General features: G+C 42.0%; 1 protein-coding gene across 4 annotated transcripts in view; it reads left to right on the forward strand.

The window, feature by feature from the left end:
* The window catches only part of sptbn4a (spectrin, beta, non-erythrocytic 4a), a 44,127-nt gene that overhangs the window by 9,962 nt on the left and 13,567 nt on the right, over positions 1-20,598 (forward strand). For 2 of the 4 annotated variants that reach the window (XM_082169881.1, XM_082169882.1), the window contains 4 exons: positions 10,311-10,461; positions 18,708-19,004; positions 19,093-19,296; positions 20,010-20,099. In XM_082169881.1, coding sequence (XP_082026007.1) covers positions 10,339-10,461; positions 18,708-19,004; positions 19,093-19,296; positions 20,010-20,099 — 714 coding nt within the window. In that variant the 5' untranslated portion in view covers positions 10,311-10,338. The other 2 variants (XM_082169879.1, XM_082169880.1) reach the window with 2 other exon arrangements.

The raw sequence follows: 20,598 nt of genomic DNA on the forward strand, positions 1-20,598 counted from the left end.
GTGATTCTGACGTGATGTCACTACATGCACTGCGCTCCTCTCCGCTGGTAAACGCGTCCTCCAGCTGGCAGCTGAGCGGTCGGCATCGCGCGTTCATGTGTTTTGGGGGCGTGGCTTTGGAAGGAGCCCAGAAGGGAGGGGGTGGGAGTGAGTGGAATAAGTAGCTGTCTTTATTGCAGAGGACTAGAGACACTTGATTTTTATACTCTCTTATTCAGAGTACTTACATTTTAATTATATATTGGTATATAAATGAAGTTAAAAAAAAATTAGAATTTTTTTTTTTTTTTTTTACTGCCTTAAATGTAATAAAGAAATTATTCTGTACATTTATTTTTGTCATGTCAATTAATTTGTACATTTGATACAAAATAAATTGTTCTATACATTTTTACTTACAGTGCTTTTTACAACTATTTACAAGATGTTACGTTTAAGATAAGAAATACAAAATACAAATTTTAATTAACAGTATGCATAAAACAGATTGGAGGAAAACATTTTTCTGTAGACTTTTATTGAGCTGAGCAGGAGATCCTGGTGGTGCTGCACACACAATAGAGACACTGGTAAAGCCTCTGCCAGCGGGGCATCATCTGGGATGAGTGCATATTTCCACTGTCTACCAACAGGTTTGTAGGGCTGACTCAGGCGTGGGCTGCCATGTCACTGAGATGTTCTCAGAAAGAGGGAAGAATAAAAGAAATGAACTCACATACTCAAAAATCAAACCATAAAATGTTTTAACTTGCAAAACCGTTCTATGAGTTAAACTCTGCAGGATAGCAGCCCTCTAGGACCGAATGTTGCCTATCCCTGATCTATAAGTCATATTTTTAGTGTTTCTATTATATACTGTTCATATTTTTTAAACAATATCTAATATCAAAATCTAATATCCATGTGTAAAAAGTCAGTTTTTCATAAAGTACAATATTTGCCTCTGAGATGAAGTGGAGTTGAATCTAAAGTACTTAAAATGTATACTTTAATCCAGCGTAAATTTATGTTGTTACATTCCACCACTGGTTATTTGTCAAATGAAACTAACAAAATGTATTGTCCCGTTAACAAATAGTTGCTAGCTGTGTCCCGGGAGATGTTCAATGGGACGATCTGGTTTTGTCACCTAGCAACTGGTGACAGCTGTTGTGACGAGCGGCAGTAACATTGGTAGGCTACTGGACTTTATATATAAAACTTTATATATATTAGTTATTGTAATGTTTCCTGTCCTGTGTTTCCCTTGTCTTGTGTGCACTTTTGTTATTTCCTGTTCTGTGTCATGTTTTGTAGTCCTTTGTAGTTTTTCTTGCTTATTAGTTCTCCCAGGTGTTTCTAATTAGCCACACCCCTGTAACGTAAACGACTCGGGGTAAATGTGAATTAGCTCAAGACTATAGGGAATATTAATATTTATAACGCATGGTCATAATTCATAAGTCGCATGTACATTTATTTTATCAATTATCGAGATTACCTTGTTCTGTACTGTCTGATCATTACAGTTAAGAAGGGGTATCCCTTTTAAACTCCACGAAAGTTTTATCTTCTGGCCGCGAATATCAAACTTTCTGAGTTTATGAATTAAAACTACTCAAGGTAGTCAATATCGAGCTTGTAGCTTAGATCTTGAAGTTTCATTGACTTTTATAAGGTGGGTTTTCAAACACAGAGACAATTAAAAGTATAAATGGGTTTATTAATAAAATGGCACACACTAGAGATTATATAAACTACAAACATAAACGTACGTAAAAATGCAAACAAACCAATAAACATTTAACCGAACACAAAAACATGAAATGAAAGAAAGAAAGATATAGAGGGAAGATAGAGGGTAACTTAGTCCACAGACCTAAGACCTAGACACCTGGAACAGCTTTTATAGGAATCAATATACTTGCGAGTGCTCTTTTTGGTCAGGCTGAAGCTGATGCAAGAAGCGAGGATGGTGTCCTGTTTCTGCTGCGTCTTCCGGTGTCGCGGGAAGCTTGAAAGGCTCACTGAATGTGATGTTACCGAGAAAGTTCAGATTCGTCTCCCGGGATGGGAGAGGCTGGAAATCTTAGTTGCAGAGACCGGCAGCTACGACTGGAACATGGGTTCGTTCGATGGAGAAGGCCAGGGCCTCCTTCAGATGTTCCTTGGAGAAGCGCTGCGCCGAGGCAGAGGGTCCAGAGAAGTTGGATGAGTTGGAAGCGGAAGGATGAGAGAGGGAAGAGAAGAGAGAATCTTCCTTTTAACAGACATCTGTTTACGCCCTGTTTTGGGGACAGAGCGAATCAACACTTCTGATTTGTAGCGGGAAGAAGTCTTCTTTGTGTGAAGAAAAACACGCCCCCTTTTACCATATGTCTTATGAGGGAAAGGATTCATACTTAGAAATATGATATTTCCTGGTATCAAATGCATATTATTGTACCTTGCAGTCAAGATTCGTCTCCGTGAGAGGGAGAGGATTACAGAGATATTAATTATGACAGGTAAAGATTGGGGACACATAACGTTACACTTATATGCATAATTACACACAAATAAAGTTTGATTAAACACACAATAAAGTTGTCAGTGTTTCCGTTACGGCAAGTGACGACACTTTGAGAAACATAGGAATACATATCAACATTCAGTGGCTTGTTATGTGGAAGAATATCTGTTTCCAAAGTTCCAGAGTGTGTGTGTGTGTGTGTGTGTGTGTGTGTGTGTGTGTTCAGAGCGGGTTTTCTGTTGAGATCGGAATGTCAGTAATGTCTTTGAAGCTCACACTGTCGAGAGGGGGGAAGCGAGTCGTAAACGGGGGTTCAGTTACAGAGTTCGCCAAGTCTGTGGGACTTAGAAAGTGTTTTCACTTTAATTAGTATATAAATTAAAAGCTCAATTTTTTTTACCCATCGAGCCATAGTCGTTACACCCCCTTGTTATCTTGTTTAGCTTGTTTGTCTGTATATTTAAACCTCTGTGCTTCAGTTGTTGGTTGTCGATCGTTGTTTAATGTAGCGGTTTCCTGTCCTGAGTTCCGTGTTCTGTTGTTTGTCTGGATTTCCTGTTTGTTTTATTAAATTAGTGCTTGCGTATGGATTCTCTCTCTGCTTCATCCTTGCCTCATCGTAACAGAACGATCGACCAAATGATGAATCCAGCATCATTTTTGCCAGTGTCTCTTCCCCAGCCACCAGAGAAAGGACAATCTTTTGAGGGGACCCGGTTGGTCATATTTCGTGGGTCCCGAGGAGGCCGCAGTAGAGGAGGTGGTCGAGAGGAGTCCCGACAGCACTCTCCATTCTGGCCCCTCTTCGACCCTGGGTTGGTGATGTCCAGCCCAGGGCCCTATTCGCCACTGGTTCCATCCAGCACAGAGCCATGCTGGTTTCCGGTGGTCCCGAGTCCGGTGGTCCCAGTTCCGGTGGTCCCGAGTCCGGTGGTCCTGAGTCCGGTGGTCCCTGTTCCGGTGGTCCCAGCACTTCACCCCAGTCCAGCCGAGCCCGCACTTCACGCCAGAGCTGCCGAGGCCAAGGCAGTACGCGTCGTGCCCGCCGCACCTGAGACTGTGAGCATCGTGCCCGCCAAGCCTATGTTCGAGGTTGATGACTTCAGCGATCTTCCTCCTCTCATTAGTCCTGCCGAGCCAGAGCCAGAGCCAGAGCTTCACGTCAGTCCTGCCGAGCCAGAGCCAGAGCTTCACGTCAGTCCTGCCGAGCCAGAGCCAGAGCTTCACGTCAGTCCTGCCGAGCCAGAGCCAGAGCTTCACGTCAGTCCTGCCGAGCCAAAGCCAGAGCTTCACGTCAGTCCTGCCGAGCCAAAGCTTCACGTCAGTCCTGCCGAGCCAGAGCCAGAGCTTCACGTCAGTCCTGCCGAGCCAGAGCTTCACGTCACTTCTGACGATCCAGAGACTGTTCACGTCGCTTCTGCTGATCCAGAGACTGTTCACGTCGCTTCTGCTGATCCAGAGCTTCACGCCAGTCCAGCCAAGCCTGCACTTCATGCCAGCCCAGAGTCTCCTTCGCCGCTGGTCCCGCCCAGCTCAGAGTCCTCTTCATCGCTGGTTCCGCCCAGCTCAGAGCTCTCTTCGCCGCTGGTTCCGCCCAGCTCAGAGCCTTCTTCGCCGCTGGATCTGCCCAGCACAAAGCCCTCTTCGCTGGACCTGCCCAGCACAGAGCCCTCACCGCTGGACCTGCCCAGCACAGAGCCCTCACCGCTGGACCTGCCCAGCACAGAGCCCTCACCGCTGGATCTGCCCAGCACAGAGCCCTCATCGCTGGACCTGCCCAGCTCAAAGCCCTCTTCATCGCTGGTCCAGGACTCTTTACCGGGGAGCCTCCCCAAGAAAATTTTGGGGGGGGGCAATACACCTCCGGACCAGCCCGATCCGCCCTGGCCGCCTGAAGGTTCGTGGCCGCCCGAAGGGTCTTCTCCGCCGTGGCCACCCGAAGGGTCTTCTCCGCCGTGGCCGCCCGAAGGGTCTTCACCGCCGTGGCCGCCCGAGGGGTCTTCACCGCCGTGGTCGCCCAAGGAGTCTTCTCCGCCGTGGCCACCCGAAGGGTCTTCTCCGCCGTGGCCGCCCGAAGGTTCTTCACCGCCGTGGCCGCCCGAGGGGTCTTCGGACAAGATGGCCGACTCCACGCCTGTGTCTTCGGACAAGATGGCCGACTCCACGCCTGTGTCTTCGGACAAGATGGCCGACTCCACGCCTGTGTCTTCGGACAAGATGGCCGAAACCACGCCTGTGTCTTCGGACAAGATGGCCGAAACCACGCCTGTGTCTTCGGACAAGATGGTCTCCTCTGAGCCGGTGTCTGTTCCTGTGCCATGGCCGCCTGAAGGGTCGTCTCCTCCCTGGCCGCCTGAAGGGTCGCCTCCACCCTGGCCGCCTGCACAGCCTGCTCCGCCCTGGTCGCCTGCACAGCCTGCTCCGCCCTGGTCGCCTGCACAGCCTGCTCCGCCCTGGTCGCCTGCACAGCCTGCTCCGCCCTGGTCACCTGCACAGCCTGCTCCGCCCTGGCCTTCTGCCCTGCCGGAGTCTTCAGGCCCTCTTCCGCTCCACGGGCCTGGCCCCCCGTCCCGCCCCCGGACCCGCCTCAGACCCACCACCCTCCTGGACTTTTATTTTCTGAGGAGTGTCTGGAATCCACTCCTTAGGTGGGGGGCTATGTAATGTTTCCTGTCCTGTGTTTCCCTTGTCTTGTGTGCACTTTTGTTATTTCCTGTTCTGTGTCATGTTTTGTAGTCCTTTGTAGTTTTTCTTGCTTATTAGTTCTCCCAGGTGTTTCTAATTAGCCACACCCCCTTGTTATCTTGTTTAGCTTGTTTGTCTGTATATTTAAACCTCTGTGCTTCAGTTGTTGGTTGTCGATCGTTGTTTAATGTAGCGGTTTCCTGTCCTGAGTTCCGTGTTCTGTTGTTTGTCTGGATTTCCTGTTTGTTTTATTAAATTAGTGCTTGCGTATGGATTCTCTCTCTGCTTCATCCTTGCCTCATCGTAACAGTTATAACTGCCTAAAAACAAAACGGGGTTGAAAACCTATCTAAAAATGTACACCATGGTCAATTTATGTACATAATAAAGTCTAAATAGTATAAACTAGGCTATGTAAAATCACATACTGGTAACATATAAGTCAGCATTTGAACCTTTATTGTATTATATATATATATATATATATATATATATATATATATATATTCTTTCATTTTTATCATTAGATACATTAGATTACTCAATTAAATTGAAACTCAATACTTACATTTAAAAGTGTAATCTGGCATTTTGTCTCCGGCGTGCAATGTATTCTGGGGTAGGCAAAGCTGTGAAGGATCCTTCTGATGTATCCTGCATTCACGGGAAAAGAAGGACGCATTTGCAGGCCGCATTTTGAAGGAGCCTTTGAAGGACCTTTGGATGGACAGCCTTCGTCGCGCCACGGTGACGCAATCGGCTATACTTTCCCCTTTAAACAAGTCTCAGTGTGTCCTTCGAAGGCCGCGTCGGCCCTTCCTTCAAAGGATGCAGCCCCTGAATTGGGACACAGCTAGTAGTCATGCATGGGTATAAAGAAGTGCACGACGAAGGATAAATAAACAAAAATTTTCAATTTTTCTAAAAAGCACACAAATCCAACAGGGAATTGGCAGGAGTATAAACAAACACAACCACGTTAAATTAAGATGATATCAAACAATGAAACACAGGAAGCTGAGGGCTTAAATACATGGAGGATGATTGACTGAAACAGAACAGATGTAGAGCTATTTAATAACCAATGAAACTAATTAGGAACTCAGGTAGGTAAAACAGGAATGGAACACAGAGAAAACTAAACCAAAACTGACTAAACCAGTATTGAAGTTACAGTACTTCCCCTTCCCGGAAGGCGTGCCCTTGCGCCGTAAAAATCTAACTGAGGAGGAAGGTGGGGGGCTCTGGAGGAGGACGCAGAGTAGGCGGAGAGCAGGAGACCAGGGGAGATGACAAAAGGAGAGACCAGGGTGGGGGTGACCCAGAGAGCAGCTAGGACGATAGAGGACGATAGAGAGTCGATGCAGGAAGGAGCCATGGTGGAGACTTGGCTGACAACACCTGGGGGACAAGTGACAGAAATGAAGCCGATGGGAATGGAGCCCTAGGCACAGACGGAGAGCAGATGGGACAGGGGACACGATGGTCCTGGAGGCCGATGTGGAGCCAGGGTGCCCGATGACTGAGGTGGAGGCGTTGGGACCGAGGTGAAGCTGGAGGGAAGGCGGAGCCAGACAGAGCCAAAGGGGTGGAAAGAAAAGCCAAAGCCAAGCCAACAGGTCGATGGAAGGAGGAGGAGTGATAGTCCATTGTGGCAGGCTCGCTCTCTCTGTCTGTGGTGGACTCTGGCGTCGTATCTGTGCAGTGAGGTGATGGCTGGTGGGGTTTTAGATCCGGAGTGGGACTTGGAAAGTCCTCCTCTGGGCCGATGGTGAATGCAGATCCATTGTTTACCAGCACCCACTCATCAAAAACGCTGAAATCCTCTCGAGGACTGGTCTCTGGGAGACATGCCAAAGCCAAAAAATCTCTGGTGTGGTCCTCCAGAGAACGGTCCTTCTTCTCCAGACAGAGCAATATATATATATATATATATACAGTATATATATATATATAATATAAATTCACTATTATTTTGCCAAAAGCTGCCTTTACATGCACATGAACTTTAATGATATCCCATTCTTAATCCGTAGGGTTTAATATGGAGTTGGCTCACCTTTTGCAGCTATAACAGCTTCAACTCTTCTGGGAAGGCTTTCCTCAAGGTTTAGGAGTGTGTTTATGGGAATTTTTTACCTTTTACTGATGTTGGACGAGAAGGCCTGGCTCGCAGTCTCTGCGCTAATTCATCCCAAAGGTGTTCTATCGGGTTGAGGTCAGGACTCTGTGCAGGCCAGTCAAGTTCCTCCACACCAAACTCACTCATCCATGTCTTTATGGACCTTGCTTTGTGCTCTGGTGCGCAGTCATGTTGGAACAGGAAGGGGTCATCCTCAAACTGTTCCCACAAAGTTGGGAGCCAAACTTTACACTTGGCACAATGTAGTCAGGCAAGTACCGTTCTCCTGGATACCGCCAAACCCAGACACGTCCATCGGATTGCCAGACAGAGAAGCGTGATTCTTCACTCCAGAGAACACGTCTCCACTGCTCTAGAGTCCAGTGGCGGCGTGCTTTACACCACTGCATCCGACGCTTTGCATTGCACTTGGTGATGTAAGGCTTGGATGCAGCTGCTCAACCATGGAAAACCATTCCATGAAGCTCTCTACGCACTGTTCTTAGACTAATCTGAAAACCACACGAAGTTTGGAGGTCTGTAGCTATTGACTCTGCAGAAAAGTGGTGACTTCTGCGCACTTTGCGCCTCAGCATGCGCTGACCCTGCTCTGTGATTTTACATGGCCTACCACTCCGTGGCTGAGTTGCTGTGGTTCCCAATTGCTTCCACTTTGTTATAATACCACTAACAGTTGACCGTGGAATATTTACTATGGATATACTATCAAGGTACCACGCTTGAATTCACTGAGCTCCCGAGAGCGACCAATTCTTTCACAAATGTTTGTAGAAGCAGTCTGCATGTCTAGGTGCTTGATTTTATACAACTGAAGCCATGAACGTGATTGGAACCCAATACTTATACACTATGTATTTTTTTACTGTCAAATTTCCTGAAACCCCCAGTTTGAAAACCCCTGCACTAGCATATCTCAAATATAACATTTAAAGCTACAAAGCTCTAGTTTTGATACCATGCAGTTTAATTTCATTCTTGTGCAAACCATTGGCCCAAAATATAACTAGCACCCAGGGTATCATACAGATTCTGTTATTCACATTGTACAATCCTTGCCTCTAGTTTCCTCTTAAACCAAATCCTGCAGTTAATTTTAAGGTTTAATTGCTTCTGAAAGCTAAATCTGTCAGTTTCTTCAGAAATATTCCAGTTCAAACCTCTATTTTCTGGGTGTGTGCATTTCTAAAACATGTGCCTATCCCTTTAAATCGGAAGCAGCTATGCTACAGTGACACGTGTGTGTCCTTTCCTCTGCTCTCACTCAGCTGTTTGAAATGATGACAGATGCCTTACAGACACTGTAGACACACAGTCAAGATATCTCCCATTGAACCTTCAGGTTTCCCTTTTGACCTCTGTAATGACACAATCCACCTCTCAAGTTAATCTGGCCAGTATCTTTCTCAGTGCACATGTAACATACACACATCTTCCTTTCTAAATGTCCTCACACACACACACACACACACACACACACACACACACACACACACACACACACACACACACACACACACACACACACACACACACACACACACACACACACACACACACACACACACACACACACACACACACACACACACATTGTGTGGCATCTGCCCAACACTACTGCTGAGACTGTGACCTCCAATGCCTCAGCATCCCTGTGGTTGTTTTCTAAACCAATCTGTTCTCTTTTCCTTACTGTCCCCTAACACACACACACACCCACACCCTCCTGCCCCCGCGGTGCAGCTAAATGTCCCTAGTGACACTGAAAAATGTTTCCTCTTTTTCTTTCCTTTCCTTTACACCTGTCACTCCCTTTCTCTTTTTCCTTGCCCTTTACGAGGTGTGTTTCTCCTACAGTATTTCCATCTCCCTTTGTAGCCAACATTCCATCCTTATGCCTCGTCTTTTCCTTTCTCTCTCTCTCTCCTCCGTCTCTGCCACCCCCCTTTGCCTTCATCATCTACCACCCCCTCCCTTTTTTCCCCTGTCTCTCTCTCGTTCTCACTGCCTCTCCCTCTTTCTTGTTCTCACTCCCTCCCTCACTCTGAGGCACTGCAGTAAAGTGTGTTGATAGGATTGAGGTGGTTTTCTCTGCGCTGAGAGAGAGAGAGAGAGAGAGATAGAGAGAGAGAGAGAGAGAGAGAGACTGCAGCATGCTGCATTGCAATCACACTAGAGCACATGCGAATCTGCCCACAAAAGCACACGTGTGTATCCATTCAGCCGTCGGATCCTCCGCAGCACGATGTTTATGAGTGCGTGAGCTCATTCAAAGAGGGTAACTTGTGTCTTTACGTGTCTAAATCTGCTATCCGCCACCCCCCACCCAACAACCCCCCCCCCACCCGACATACACGCACATCGGCAACTCCTCCCACTCCTCCGACGAACCCCCATCCACCCAGGTCGACAGCAGGACGGCGTAGCGATTCTGGACGCAGCGCTGAAACCAGAGCTTCGCCCTGACGCGGACGTATACAGGCAGGCAAAGACGCGGCATTTGGTCCTTGTCTCGCCTGAGGGATTATCATGCAGTGTTTTTTTGCAGGAAACCGTTGGAGTCATTGCCGCTGAAGATTCTCTAGGAGACTGAATGCTTTTGGTGGGTGTCTGTCCTGCGTGTGCGTGCGTACCGGTTGTTTTTTCTGAGCCGTTGGACTGACGCACGGATACTGCAGCAGAACTGCAGGGGCCTGGACGCTAACCTGGAGGACATGAAGACCCAGTGGATCCCCCACCCCTAAGCACCAGAACCCACTGCTGCTACACATTCTGCTGAGGTGCTGCTCTCTCCTCTGCTCTGGAGATTTTTGGGAAGTGTCTGTGTTGGTGGTGGAGGGGAAGAGGTTTTTCGGGGTGCTGCAATGTTGCATTGCTATTGAATATACGGGGCCTAGTGCTGTGTGTGTGTAAATGATGGCTAAAAGATTGTGACAGAGTGTGTCTGTGTCGTAGCTGTCTGCTGACTGCTCTGTGCATGTGTGTATGGTATAGCTGAGCAGAGCTCCCAGAGGCCGATAGGATGCTGACAGCTCGCGATGGAGCTCGAGATGAAGCTCAGAAGCTGCACAGGAAATGGATGAAGCACCAGGCCTTCATGGCTGAACTGGCCCGCAACAAAGAATGGCTTGCCAAGATTGAACAGGTGAGTTCAGTTTTTTTTTTTTTTTTTCAGGTAGATGCTACTTACACAAGGTGCTTTCCATGGGCTCCAATACTTTTCAACACATTGGCTAGTTTATACATGACCACAGTTTCTTTGTAAATTTATATAAATATATAAGAATAAAAATATAAGGACGTGTATACACTACCATTCAAAGGTTTAGGGTCAGTAAGGTTTAAACAAACAAAAAAGAGATTAAAACTTGTATTCAGCAAGGATGCATTAAATTGATCAAAAGTAGCAGTAAAGACACATAAGATTTATTTTCAAATAAATTCTGTTCTTTTAAACTTTCTATTCATCAAAGATTTGTTTTTAAAATGTATCAAACAAAAAGATGTAATATGTAACAAAAATATCAAGCAGCAACACTGATAAAATTTTTTTTATAATAGAATTGTTTATCATGCACCAAATCAGCTTGTTAGAATGATTTCTAAAGGATCATGTGACACTGAAAACTGGAGTAATTTCTGCTGAAAATTCAGCTTTGCCATCACAGGAATAAATAATATTTTAAAATATTTTAAAACAGAAAATATATATTTTAAGTAATACTGTTTCACAATATTAGTTTTTACTATATTTTTGATCAAATAAATGCAGACTTGATGAGCATAAGAAAATTGGATTACAATATTTAGATAATAAATATAAATGCTTGTCAGACCTTACCTTTACTCTGGGATGTATGGAAATTAATACAGAGCCAAGAGAGATTGTGGGTAAAAAGCAGATTGCATAAGAAGTATGACAGAAAAAAATAAGACTTGTGTTAAGGATGAGTGAAGATTTATTGAGGATAGATCCAGGATTTGCTAAGATTGGGTTAAGGACAGATTGAGGATCTGTTAAGGACATATTCAGGAATGGTTGAGAATAAATTGAGGAAAGATTCGGTTTTGTTTGTGGATAGGTCGAGGACAGATTTAACATTGGTTGTGGATTAGTTGAGGGCATTTGGTCCTGATTGAGGATGTATTGAGAAAAGATTATTTGATTCAAGATGAGCTGAAGACAGCACAATTTCTTGAAGGGCATTTTCTCACCTTTATTTGTGAAAATGTCTTAATCTTAAAATTAATGGTTATCCATATTTCATACTGTAAATTCTAATGTTGTAATGCTTCTTACATTCACTTAAGCATTTGACATTGAAAACGACTGTTCATTTTAGCTTTTAGTGTCAAGCTCAAGCTGATATTCTCACCCCAAAAAATTTTTTTTAGTGGTGTAAACGAGAAGAAATATTGGTGATGATAATGGTCATGGAATGCTTGATAGTGGAAATGAAGAGCAGTAGTGGATAGACAAGGCCAGTGGAAAAGAAGCATCCTCTGCTGTCCTTAAGATCATTATGCAACCACGCTGTCTTTACATCTACATGTACATTCACATCTTATTTTTATTATCAGTTGCCATTAAAAGCTGTATAGCATGTTAAATTACATGCTCTGTTTCAGTTAGTCTATGGTACTTTATGATGCCCTGCAATACAATATTTGATCCCAGATGACCTGTTCCTATCTGGTACATGTTGTCCTGAAAGATTGCTTATCATGACCTGATACACAACAGTACATCCTGGTGCATCTGATTGGTCATGGTTGGGTTTTAAATGGCACTGTGAAGTGTCTGAAACCATACGGCATCTTGTGGGATGGCGGGGACTTTAATATGATTAGTATGTAAATCAGTCTAAAGGTATAATGGGTATTAGTAAGATATCTCATAGTATTGCTGATCACAGAAAATAGCAAGGAACCTTATGACATGGTGCATCGTGTGTTGCTGTATGACTGCATAGATGCTGCTACTGCTACTTCTTTTTTCATGCTGACAGTGGGTGAAAAGCTGATGTACAGGCATGAGCTGAATGTTTCCCAAATGATAAATTGTCTCAAAAATATGTACAAAACCAAGAGTTACCAACATATGAATCCATTAAATGCTGATATTTCAGGTCCATGGTTTGGCGTGTGTGTGTTTTTGTGGTAGATGTACATGCTCTGTAGACAAAGATGCAAGCATGTAGTGTTGGTCAAAGCAAGGTTGGCCAGAAGATCTAAACATAAGTGAAGAAGCTTTGCTACAAAGGTTTTTCTGTCTTGATTGAATAGTGTGTTGTATGTGGTAAACAATCCAACTATGCCCAGAAATTTCAGATGCGTTTTGCTGCATAGATGATTTGATGAATAATAACTCAAATGCCTTGTTGATTCTTCACTGTGTGCTTGTGGTGGATTTGTGTCACATGTTTGAATTACAGTACTCTGAATAGTTTATTGGATGTTGTGGGCCGGCTATATTTCTGTTTTGGCCTTGTTTTCTCTTCTCATATTTCTTTCCATTTATTACTATTGAAGTTTGCTGCTATTTACAGTTCACCAAGGAATAGATGATGTAAGATGCTAAACTCTGTAGCCTTTAGGCTGACTGTACTACTTTGTAATAATTAAGCTAATCTTTATTCAAGCTGATTTTAAATGTCACTTGTGTTTATTTTCTGGTACTTCTGTGTCAGAGCTTGCCTAGAGGAGCAGCCCTTTTACAGGAATTATTAAAGTCAACAATCAGTTTTCAGGCAGCAATCAGACTGGTTTATGCCCTTACAAATATTTTCATGAGGCAAACATTTTTTTTCTGTTAATAGAGATATTTTTTAAATATGGGCCATATGACTGGGAAATGTAGCCAAAAATATGACATCTAATATGACAATATATAAAATATATTGATGATGATATATTTTAATATGAATATCCCTTTTTTTTTTTTTTTTTTCTTTGGCTGCACTACAGTAGGGTACATGATCACGGTATCTTTCATTCAAGTGCTATTAAACCATTCAAGTGTGAAAAGATGCGCTGTCTGTGAAGCGGCTTTCTGTGAACAAACAAACGAAACACGCACACTGAATGCCGCTTCAGACAGCGTGCCTGTGCCACTTTGAGTTCTCTTTCGAGCTCGAACGGACAAAAACACACAAAGTTATGTCAAAATTCCCGTTTGTCGAGTATCCTCATAAGCACAGTCTTAAATGAGTAGAAAACCCCTCATATATATATTAAAGGCACAGCTAAATGTGACATTTATTACAATTGGTGTACAATTTATTTGAAGACTGTTTTAAGCTCACTTACAAAAGTTCTTTATTATAGTACATTTATAGTATTTTTTTAATGTTAAAATTGATAGCTTTCAGTTATACTTTAATGTTGAATGGCTTTAATTAATGGCTAAATTTTTTAAAAAAAATTTATTTAATAGAGACATCAGTATCAGTACTTGGAGATTCAATGTGAAAGGAATACAATATATGAAAAACTTTAATGTTAGGTGCGATTAATCACGATTAATTACAGAAAAAATATGTGATTAATTAGTTCATTTTTAACCGATTGACAGCACTACTTTATAACCTTATAAAACACAAATATAATATTACATATAAATAATATTACGTTAATATTGCAACTTTCTAATCCAATACAATCAGGCTTAAAGGGATAGTTCACCCATGATTTACTCGTCCTCAAACCATCCTAGGTGTATATGACTTGTATATGACTATCTTCTTTCAGACGAACACAATCGGAGTTATATTAAAAAAATATCCTGGCTCTTCCAAGCTTTATAATGGTTGTAAATGGTGGTCCTGATTTTGAAGTCCAAAAAAGTGCATACATCCATCATAAAAGTAATCCATATACGACTGTATGGATTAATAAAGGCCTTCTGAACCAAAGCAATGGGTTTTTGTAAGAAAAATATCCATATTTTAAAATGTATCAACTAAAATAACTTGCTTCCGGCAGAATGCCTACGCAAGTCGACTTACGCCAAAAGAGTAACCACTGATGCGATGTAGGATGTAGGAGTATCGTAAGCTTTGACGCCGCTTGCGGTTCAAACAAATAGGGCTGGTCAACAAACTCCTCAAAGCTCCTCTTCTCTTAAACCGAAATCCTCCAACATTTCTCTTTAAAAATTCTCAAATTCTCTCTAATTTGTAACTGGTGTTTTGTTTTGCTCTGTCCTCAATATGTCATGTGTCAGGTCAGAGGTCACTCTTTGTCCATAAATTGATGCCTACGGCCGTCTGTCGGAAACCAGTTATTTTAGTTTATAAAGTTTAAAATATGGATATTTTTCTTACACAAAATGCATAGCTTCGCTTCAGAAGGCCTTTATTAACCACCCCGGAGCCATGTGGAGTACTTTTATGATGGATGGATGGATGGATGCGCTTTTTTGGAATTCAAGATCAGGACAGCCATTCACTGCCATTTTAAAGCTTGGAAGAGCAATGATATATTTTTAATATAACTCCGATTGTATTTGTCTGAAAGAACAAAGTCATATACACCTAAGATGGCTTGAGGGTAAGTAAATCATGGGGTAATTAAAAATTTGGGGTGAACTATCCCTTTGAGTGAACATTGCTATTAAAACATCTTTGTCTTAACTCTCCTTACTCGCAAGAAAGGATTGCTAGTCTACTAGTGTAAGGACACTTTCTGTAAGAAATGTCATTTGCAAATAAAAAGCACATTTAGAAAATCCTCACTGTATTCACTGTTTCTATGTCATGTAAATTGTTATCAATAGCAAAGTCATTGTGAATATACTGTGAATATTCAATGGGTCACCCAGCCCTAATGTAATCTGGATCAGTGTCATATCATGGGTTGCGAACGCTAATGTCATAGTATGAGATATCTTCAATTATAATAAATGACATGGTTCTTTCTGCTCTTGATCCGTAAATGCCAGTGGAAATCAGTAGCTTCTTGGCTACTCTATGTGGGTGTGAGTCACTCACATGTATCTCCAGGCCTTTTGTGAAACTTGTGATTAATGTTGTTCTGGTACTGCCAACGTTTTCAAAGCTCTGTTCGGCCGATTTCAGTAGACCATATCAAACATGCAAACCTATCTCATGAGTGAAATAGCTTTTTATAATCTGAATTCTGCAGTGAATTAGATTCACCAGCAGATGCAATGGAATACGTATATATGTTGAATATTCTGTGTTATTCTGTGTAAGTTTTTGTCTGAACGCATTGTGCATTTGACTTTGAATTGTCAGACGTTTGCTTGTTCTGTTCAATTTGAAGACGGAGAGTCTAATTCTGCTTTCTGTGCAATCTGGAACATGCTTCCTTTTCTCTCTCTGTTCTTCAGGATTTTGTTTCAGGACTACAGCTGTGTCAGAACTCTTGGATCTATTTTACAGTTATACAGGTCATTTTAGAATTTAGAATTCTGGCATTTTATTCTGTAGATTTCTAGATGTCACATTTTAACAATGATCCACTGTTTTTGAAAAAATAAACAAATCTAAAAGGAATATGATTGGTTCAAATAAAACATTTATATTCGATGATGTTGAAATTTTTCATTAATATTCAACAAATCAATTGCTGTTTGAGCTGTGTGAGTTGAAGCTGAAGAGTGAATGAACAACGATAAACTGAAGCGCTGTCTATATATATATCAGTGTTTCCCACAGGATTTTGAGAAACTGTGGTGGGTGGATCTCGGTCCATCTAAGGGGATCCGGGGGCATGCCTCCCCGTAAGAACATTTTGTACATTTCAAAGTTTTACTGTGTGTGTGTATGTATATATATATATATATATATATATATAGGTGTAATGGTACACAGAGTTCAGGGTTCGGTACGTCGGTACCTCGGTTTTGGGGTCATTGTTTGATACAAGTTCGGTACATTTACGTGTCCGCCACCCGAGGCTTCCCATTTCCAGGATACGCATTTCATTACTGGACTGTAGTGAGATTTACACAACATAAATCAGCACAATGCCAAATGATTTTGTCTCGTTATAACAGCAGAAACAACTTAAAATACTCTGTCATTTATTGTCATACAGATAAGCGCAAGACATCATTTGAAACCGTAAAGGTTTTTATTTGTGTACACTCAAAAAAAAACAAAAAACATTGTGCTTTTGTAAAATAAAGAAAACAAACAGGACGCTGCTTTCTGCCGTCCCGGTTTCCTTTTCGTGAAGCTTGTGGAGCGCGTCACAAAAAATAATCGTAACTTAGCGTATAGACCTTATTCAGAGCAGCGCCATGACAGGTATTAAAGCGAGGCTGTGAGGGATAGACTTACCTTGTTTTCAATGGCATCCGCTTGGAAAGATATTTTTGCAGTGTTCAAAAACACATTAAAAACCAGTACAACCCACTGAAGAGATATATGTCTATCCCTCACAGCCTCTCTTTCATTCCCGTTAAAAATCAAAGATGGCGCTGCTGTGAATAAGACCTATAGGCTACTAGCAAGCTCTTGCATGCCATCTGAACTGTTTTGGGTTGGTGGTGCATAGATTGTTTCTTCTTCTGCTCGTTTTCCTGTTGTGGCAGTTAGCAAACAGCGTCGCATTACCGCGCAAGCCACCTTCTTGATTAGAGTGTGGATCGCCCGTGACTGACTGTATTCGTCGTCTGACTGTATGCTCTGAACCGTGATGTCCACACCGTGGCGGTTCGAGATGAATACATGTACCGTTACACCCCTAATATATACAGTATACATAATAAACTCAATATTACAAATTACATTTGCACAAATTAGCTTGACTGTGCAAGTCAGAATTTGCAACTCCCATTGTAAATGCGCTCTTACCAAAAACTGCACAAAAAGGGCAACTGAAGCACAAATAATCGACAAAATTCTATTACAAGAATGTTCTGATTATACTGTTATGTAAATGACAGACTGGCATGGCTTGGACCTTATTGTATTTTCATTGATTTTTTATTTTTTATTTTTTTAAAGTCACCCGATCATCGTTTTTTATGATCAATCACTGCTGTCACTTTTAAGTACTTGGGTACTTGTGCCCATACCTAAACCAAATGTTTAGATTTTTTACTATTGAATTGTGAGCTAAATATCACAGAATTTAAGAAACATTAGAAAACATTATTATAAGCTTAATTATCTCAAATTCGTAAGTACATAAGTTTCATATTATCCTTAATCATTCCTCAGAATTTGTTCAAATCTAATCTCTTGAATGTAGAATCTCTTGAGACCTGAGAAACAGTAGAAGCAATGACACCATGTCCCGCTGTGATTGGAGAACTTTTTTGGATCTATCTGTCTGTCTGTCTGTCTGTCAGCAACCAGTCAGACCTCCCTAGCAACCAGCTCAATCAGCCAGTGCTGATCCCCTGCAACGCTTAGCAATCAGCTAGAAAATTCTAGCAGCCAGCTAAGACACCCTAGCAATGCCTAGAAACCAGCCAGGACACCTTAGCACCTCCCAGCAACCAGCTAGAACAATCTAGCAATGCTTAGCAATAGTCAGAACTCCCCAGCAACCAGCTCAAACACCTTAGCAACCAGCTCAAACACCTTAACAACACTTAGCAACCAGCCAGAAAATTCTAGCAGCCAGCTAAGACACCCTAGCAATATTAACAACCAGTCAGAAAGAATACCTTAGCATCCAGCTAGAACCATCTATCTAGTTTTTCATTCCATCTTCATACTCATTCCCTTCTCCTTTATCTTTGTGTTCATCCAAACATCCAATTTTTCCTGTTTCTTTCTCCGCTCCCTCTATCTTTTTGTTTCTCCCCATTTCTATCTGTCTTTGTGTTTCTCCATCTGTTTCTCTGCCTTCTCTCTCCTTCTCTCACACACTCTGCAGTACAGGGGAGCAGGCGACTTGTGCCAAAAGGAGAAATGCTGCACTGCATTATGAAACACAAATGCACACACGTATGGACACGCACACGTGTACACACACACACACACACACAGTGACGGCTCTGTGACGGAAAGAGGGATGTAGATCGCTTAGAAAAGAGATTCAGGAATGAATTTAATTTCATGTGTCACTGCAGGGAAGAATGAACCTTTACACACTGATGCAGAGAGAGAGAGAGAGAGAGAGAGAGAAAGAGAGACAGTGTATGCGTGTATGTATGTATGTGTATGTATGTATATAGTATATATATATATATATATTATATATTTATATATCTATGTGTGTGTGTGTGTGTGTGTGTGTGAGTGTGCGCCCGCCCTATTTTAGGCTGGACTTCAGCCATGGCTCTGAAGAGACAGATACTCTCTTTACTTTGATCTCTTTCCATCTTACACATACACACTCAGGCAAGGATGATGGTTGAGGGCCAGAGCAGTAACAAGTCCATGGATTATGTTACATTTGTGTGTGTAGGAGGGCGAGGAGCTGATCCAGGAACAGCCTGAGTTGCGATCGGTGGTGGAGGTAAAGTTGAAGGAAATCAGAGAGTGCTGGTCTCACCTGGAGAACACCACCAAAGTCAAGGCTCGCCAGCTCTTTGAAACCCAGAACCACCGCACTATCGACCTCCCCACCAACAACCTCAGCGACCTGGACCAGCATCTCAACGTCATACAGGAGCAGCCGCCCACACTAAGCTCCGCCCAGACCACTCAACCCACCCTCCTTCAGCCACGCCCCACTTTCAGCCAGCAGCTCCAGAGGATACAAGTGAGACCAGAAACAGCCACTAAATTATATTTCTTGATTTGGCAAATTGCATGTCCATTTGTAATTTCACTTTATCCTCATCTCTTAGTCGTTGGAAGCCCAAATGCAGCTTTATCATGGTGTTGGCGAAGTCAGGGGCAATGCTGATCCCCGGAGACCAGAAGTAGAAGAGCAAGGCGGTGTGGTGGAGACCCGAATTGTGCGTCTTATTGAGCCTCTGAAGGAAAGGAGGCGGATCCTTCTTGCCTCAAAAGAAATGCACCAAATCACCCAGGACCTGGAGGAAGAGATTGTGAGTGTTTCTTTCTTTTCTCCATTTAGTTTTTGGTGCTTCCTATTATTATTTGCTCATTGCTCATTTAAGTATTAAAATTTGCACATATTGCATATCTTAAATTATTCTGCTTGTTAAGGAGTGAAGTTATTACTTTTCTAAGCAATAGAAGAGCAGAAAAAGGTCAAAAAATGTCCAGCTTAATAATCACTTAGTTACTCCATAGAAAGTTAGCAATTAACTTTCAAATCCTTGCAGTTGCATAAGGACATTCTAAACAAACTTAAGAACATAGGGCTGCACGATTTTGGGAAAAATCTAATTGTGATTTTTCTGATTAAAAATTGTGATTGCAATCTAAAATACAAAAATAAAAAAAGTTCCAAGTTTGTTTTGCTTGTTTTACTTTGGCTGTGAATATATATTTCACTGTGAAATAAAAAATAGATTATTTAAGAAAAATATAATAATTTAATTTTACAATATAACTGTCAAATTATAGTACTAAAATGATGTCTGTTTTCATTTATTAATTTTCAAACGTTAAATGCCCAAGCTTTTATTTTGGTGAAAAAGCGTTTTTTTATTTCAGTTTAATCATGCAACCCTATCAGAAAACCTTAACAACTGCATAGCTATTCCTTGGTAACTACTCACAAGTTCATGAAACAATTTGTATGTACTTTTACTATACCTAAAGCCCTCTATTTCTCTATTTTGTTTTTTTGTAGATATGGATTCAGGAGCGGTTACATTTGGCCTCATCTACAGAATATGGGACCAATCTGCAGAGTGTCCAGCATTTATTCAAAAACCATGAGGTGGGAGTTACAAACCTGTTGTCAGTAAAACTATTGTCTCCTTTTCTGAACTCTGATGTTGGACACAATTCTGGGACATTCTCAGACAGGTAGTGTGATAAAGAATAAAGACAATCACTGTGGGATATGCTCCGTTTTTACAATTAGTCACACTACAGTAATGTGTTAAATTAAAAGCTTTAATTTTAAGCCTTAAGTCATTATAAATGCCAAAGAATAGACGAAAAAAATTCAATCACCTACCCACATGTTTTTGGGAGAAAGTGTCCATCTAAACAATTTGAAAGTTTAGCTTTGATCACAGTAATTAAACAGTCAATACTGCTCTTTCCTTTGATACTTTTTGCCTTGTTTTGGGATACCAACTTCTGTAACTTCTACATTGAACAATTATGTATGTTATTTGTACATTCATAAAATGATGTAAGAGGATATTTCCTGGCAACGTTCCTTAACTATAAGTCTATAAAAGAGAGAGGAAGCGGAATAAATAGAAGAA

This window comes from Leuciscus leuciscus (assembly GCF_965113295.1).
Source record: "Leuciscus leuciscus genome assembly, chromosome: 5".
In the NCBI taxonomy this organism is placed as follows: Eukaryota; Metazoa; Chordata; class Actinopteri; order Cypriniformes; family Leuciscidae; genus Leuciscus; species Leuciscus leuciscus.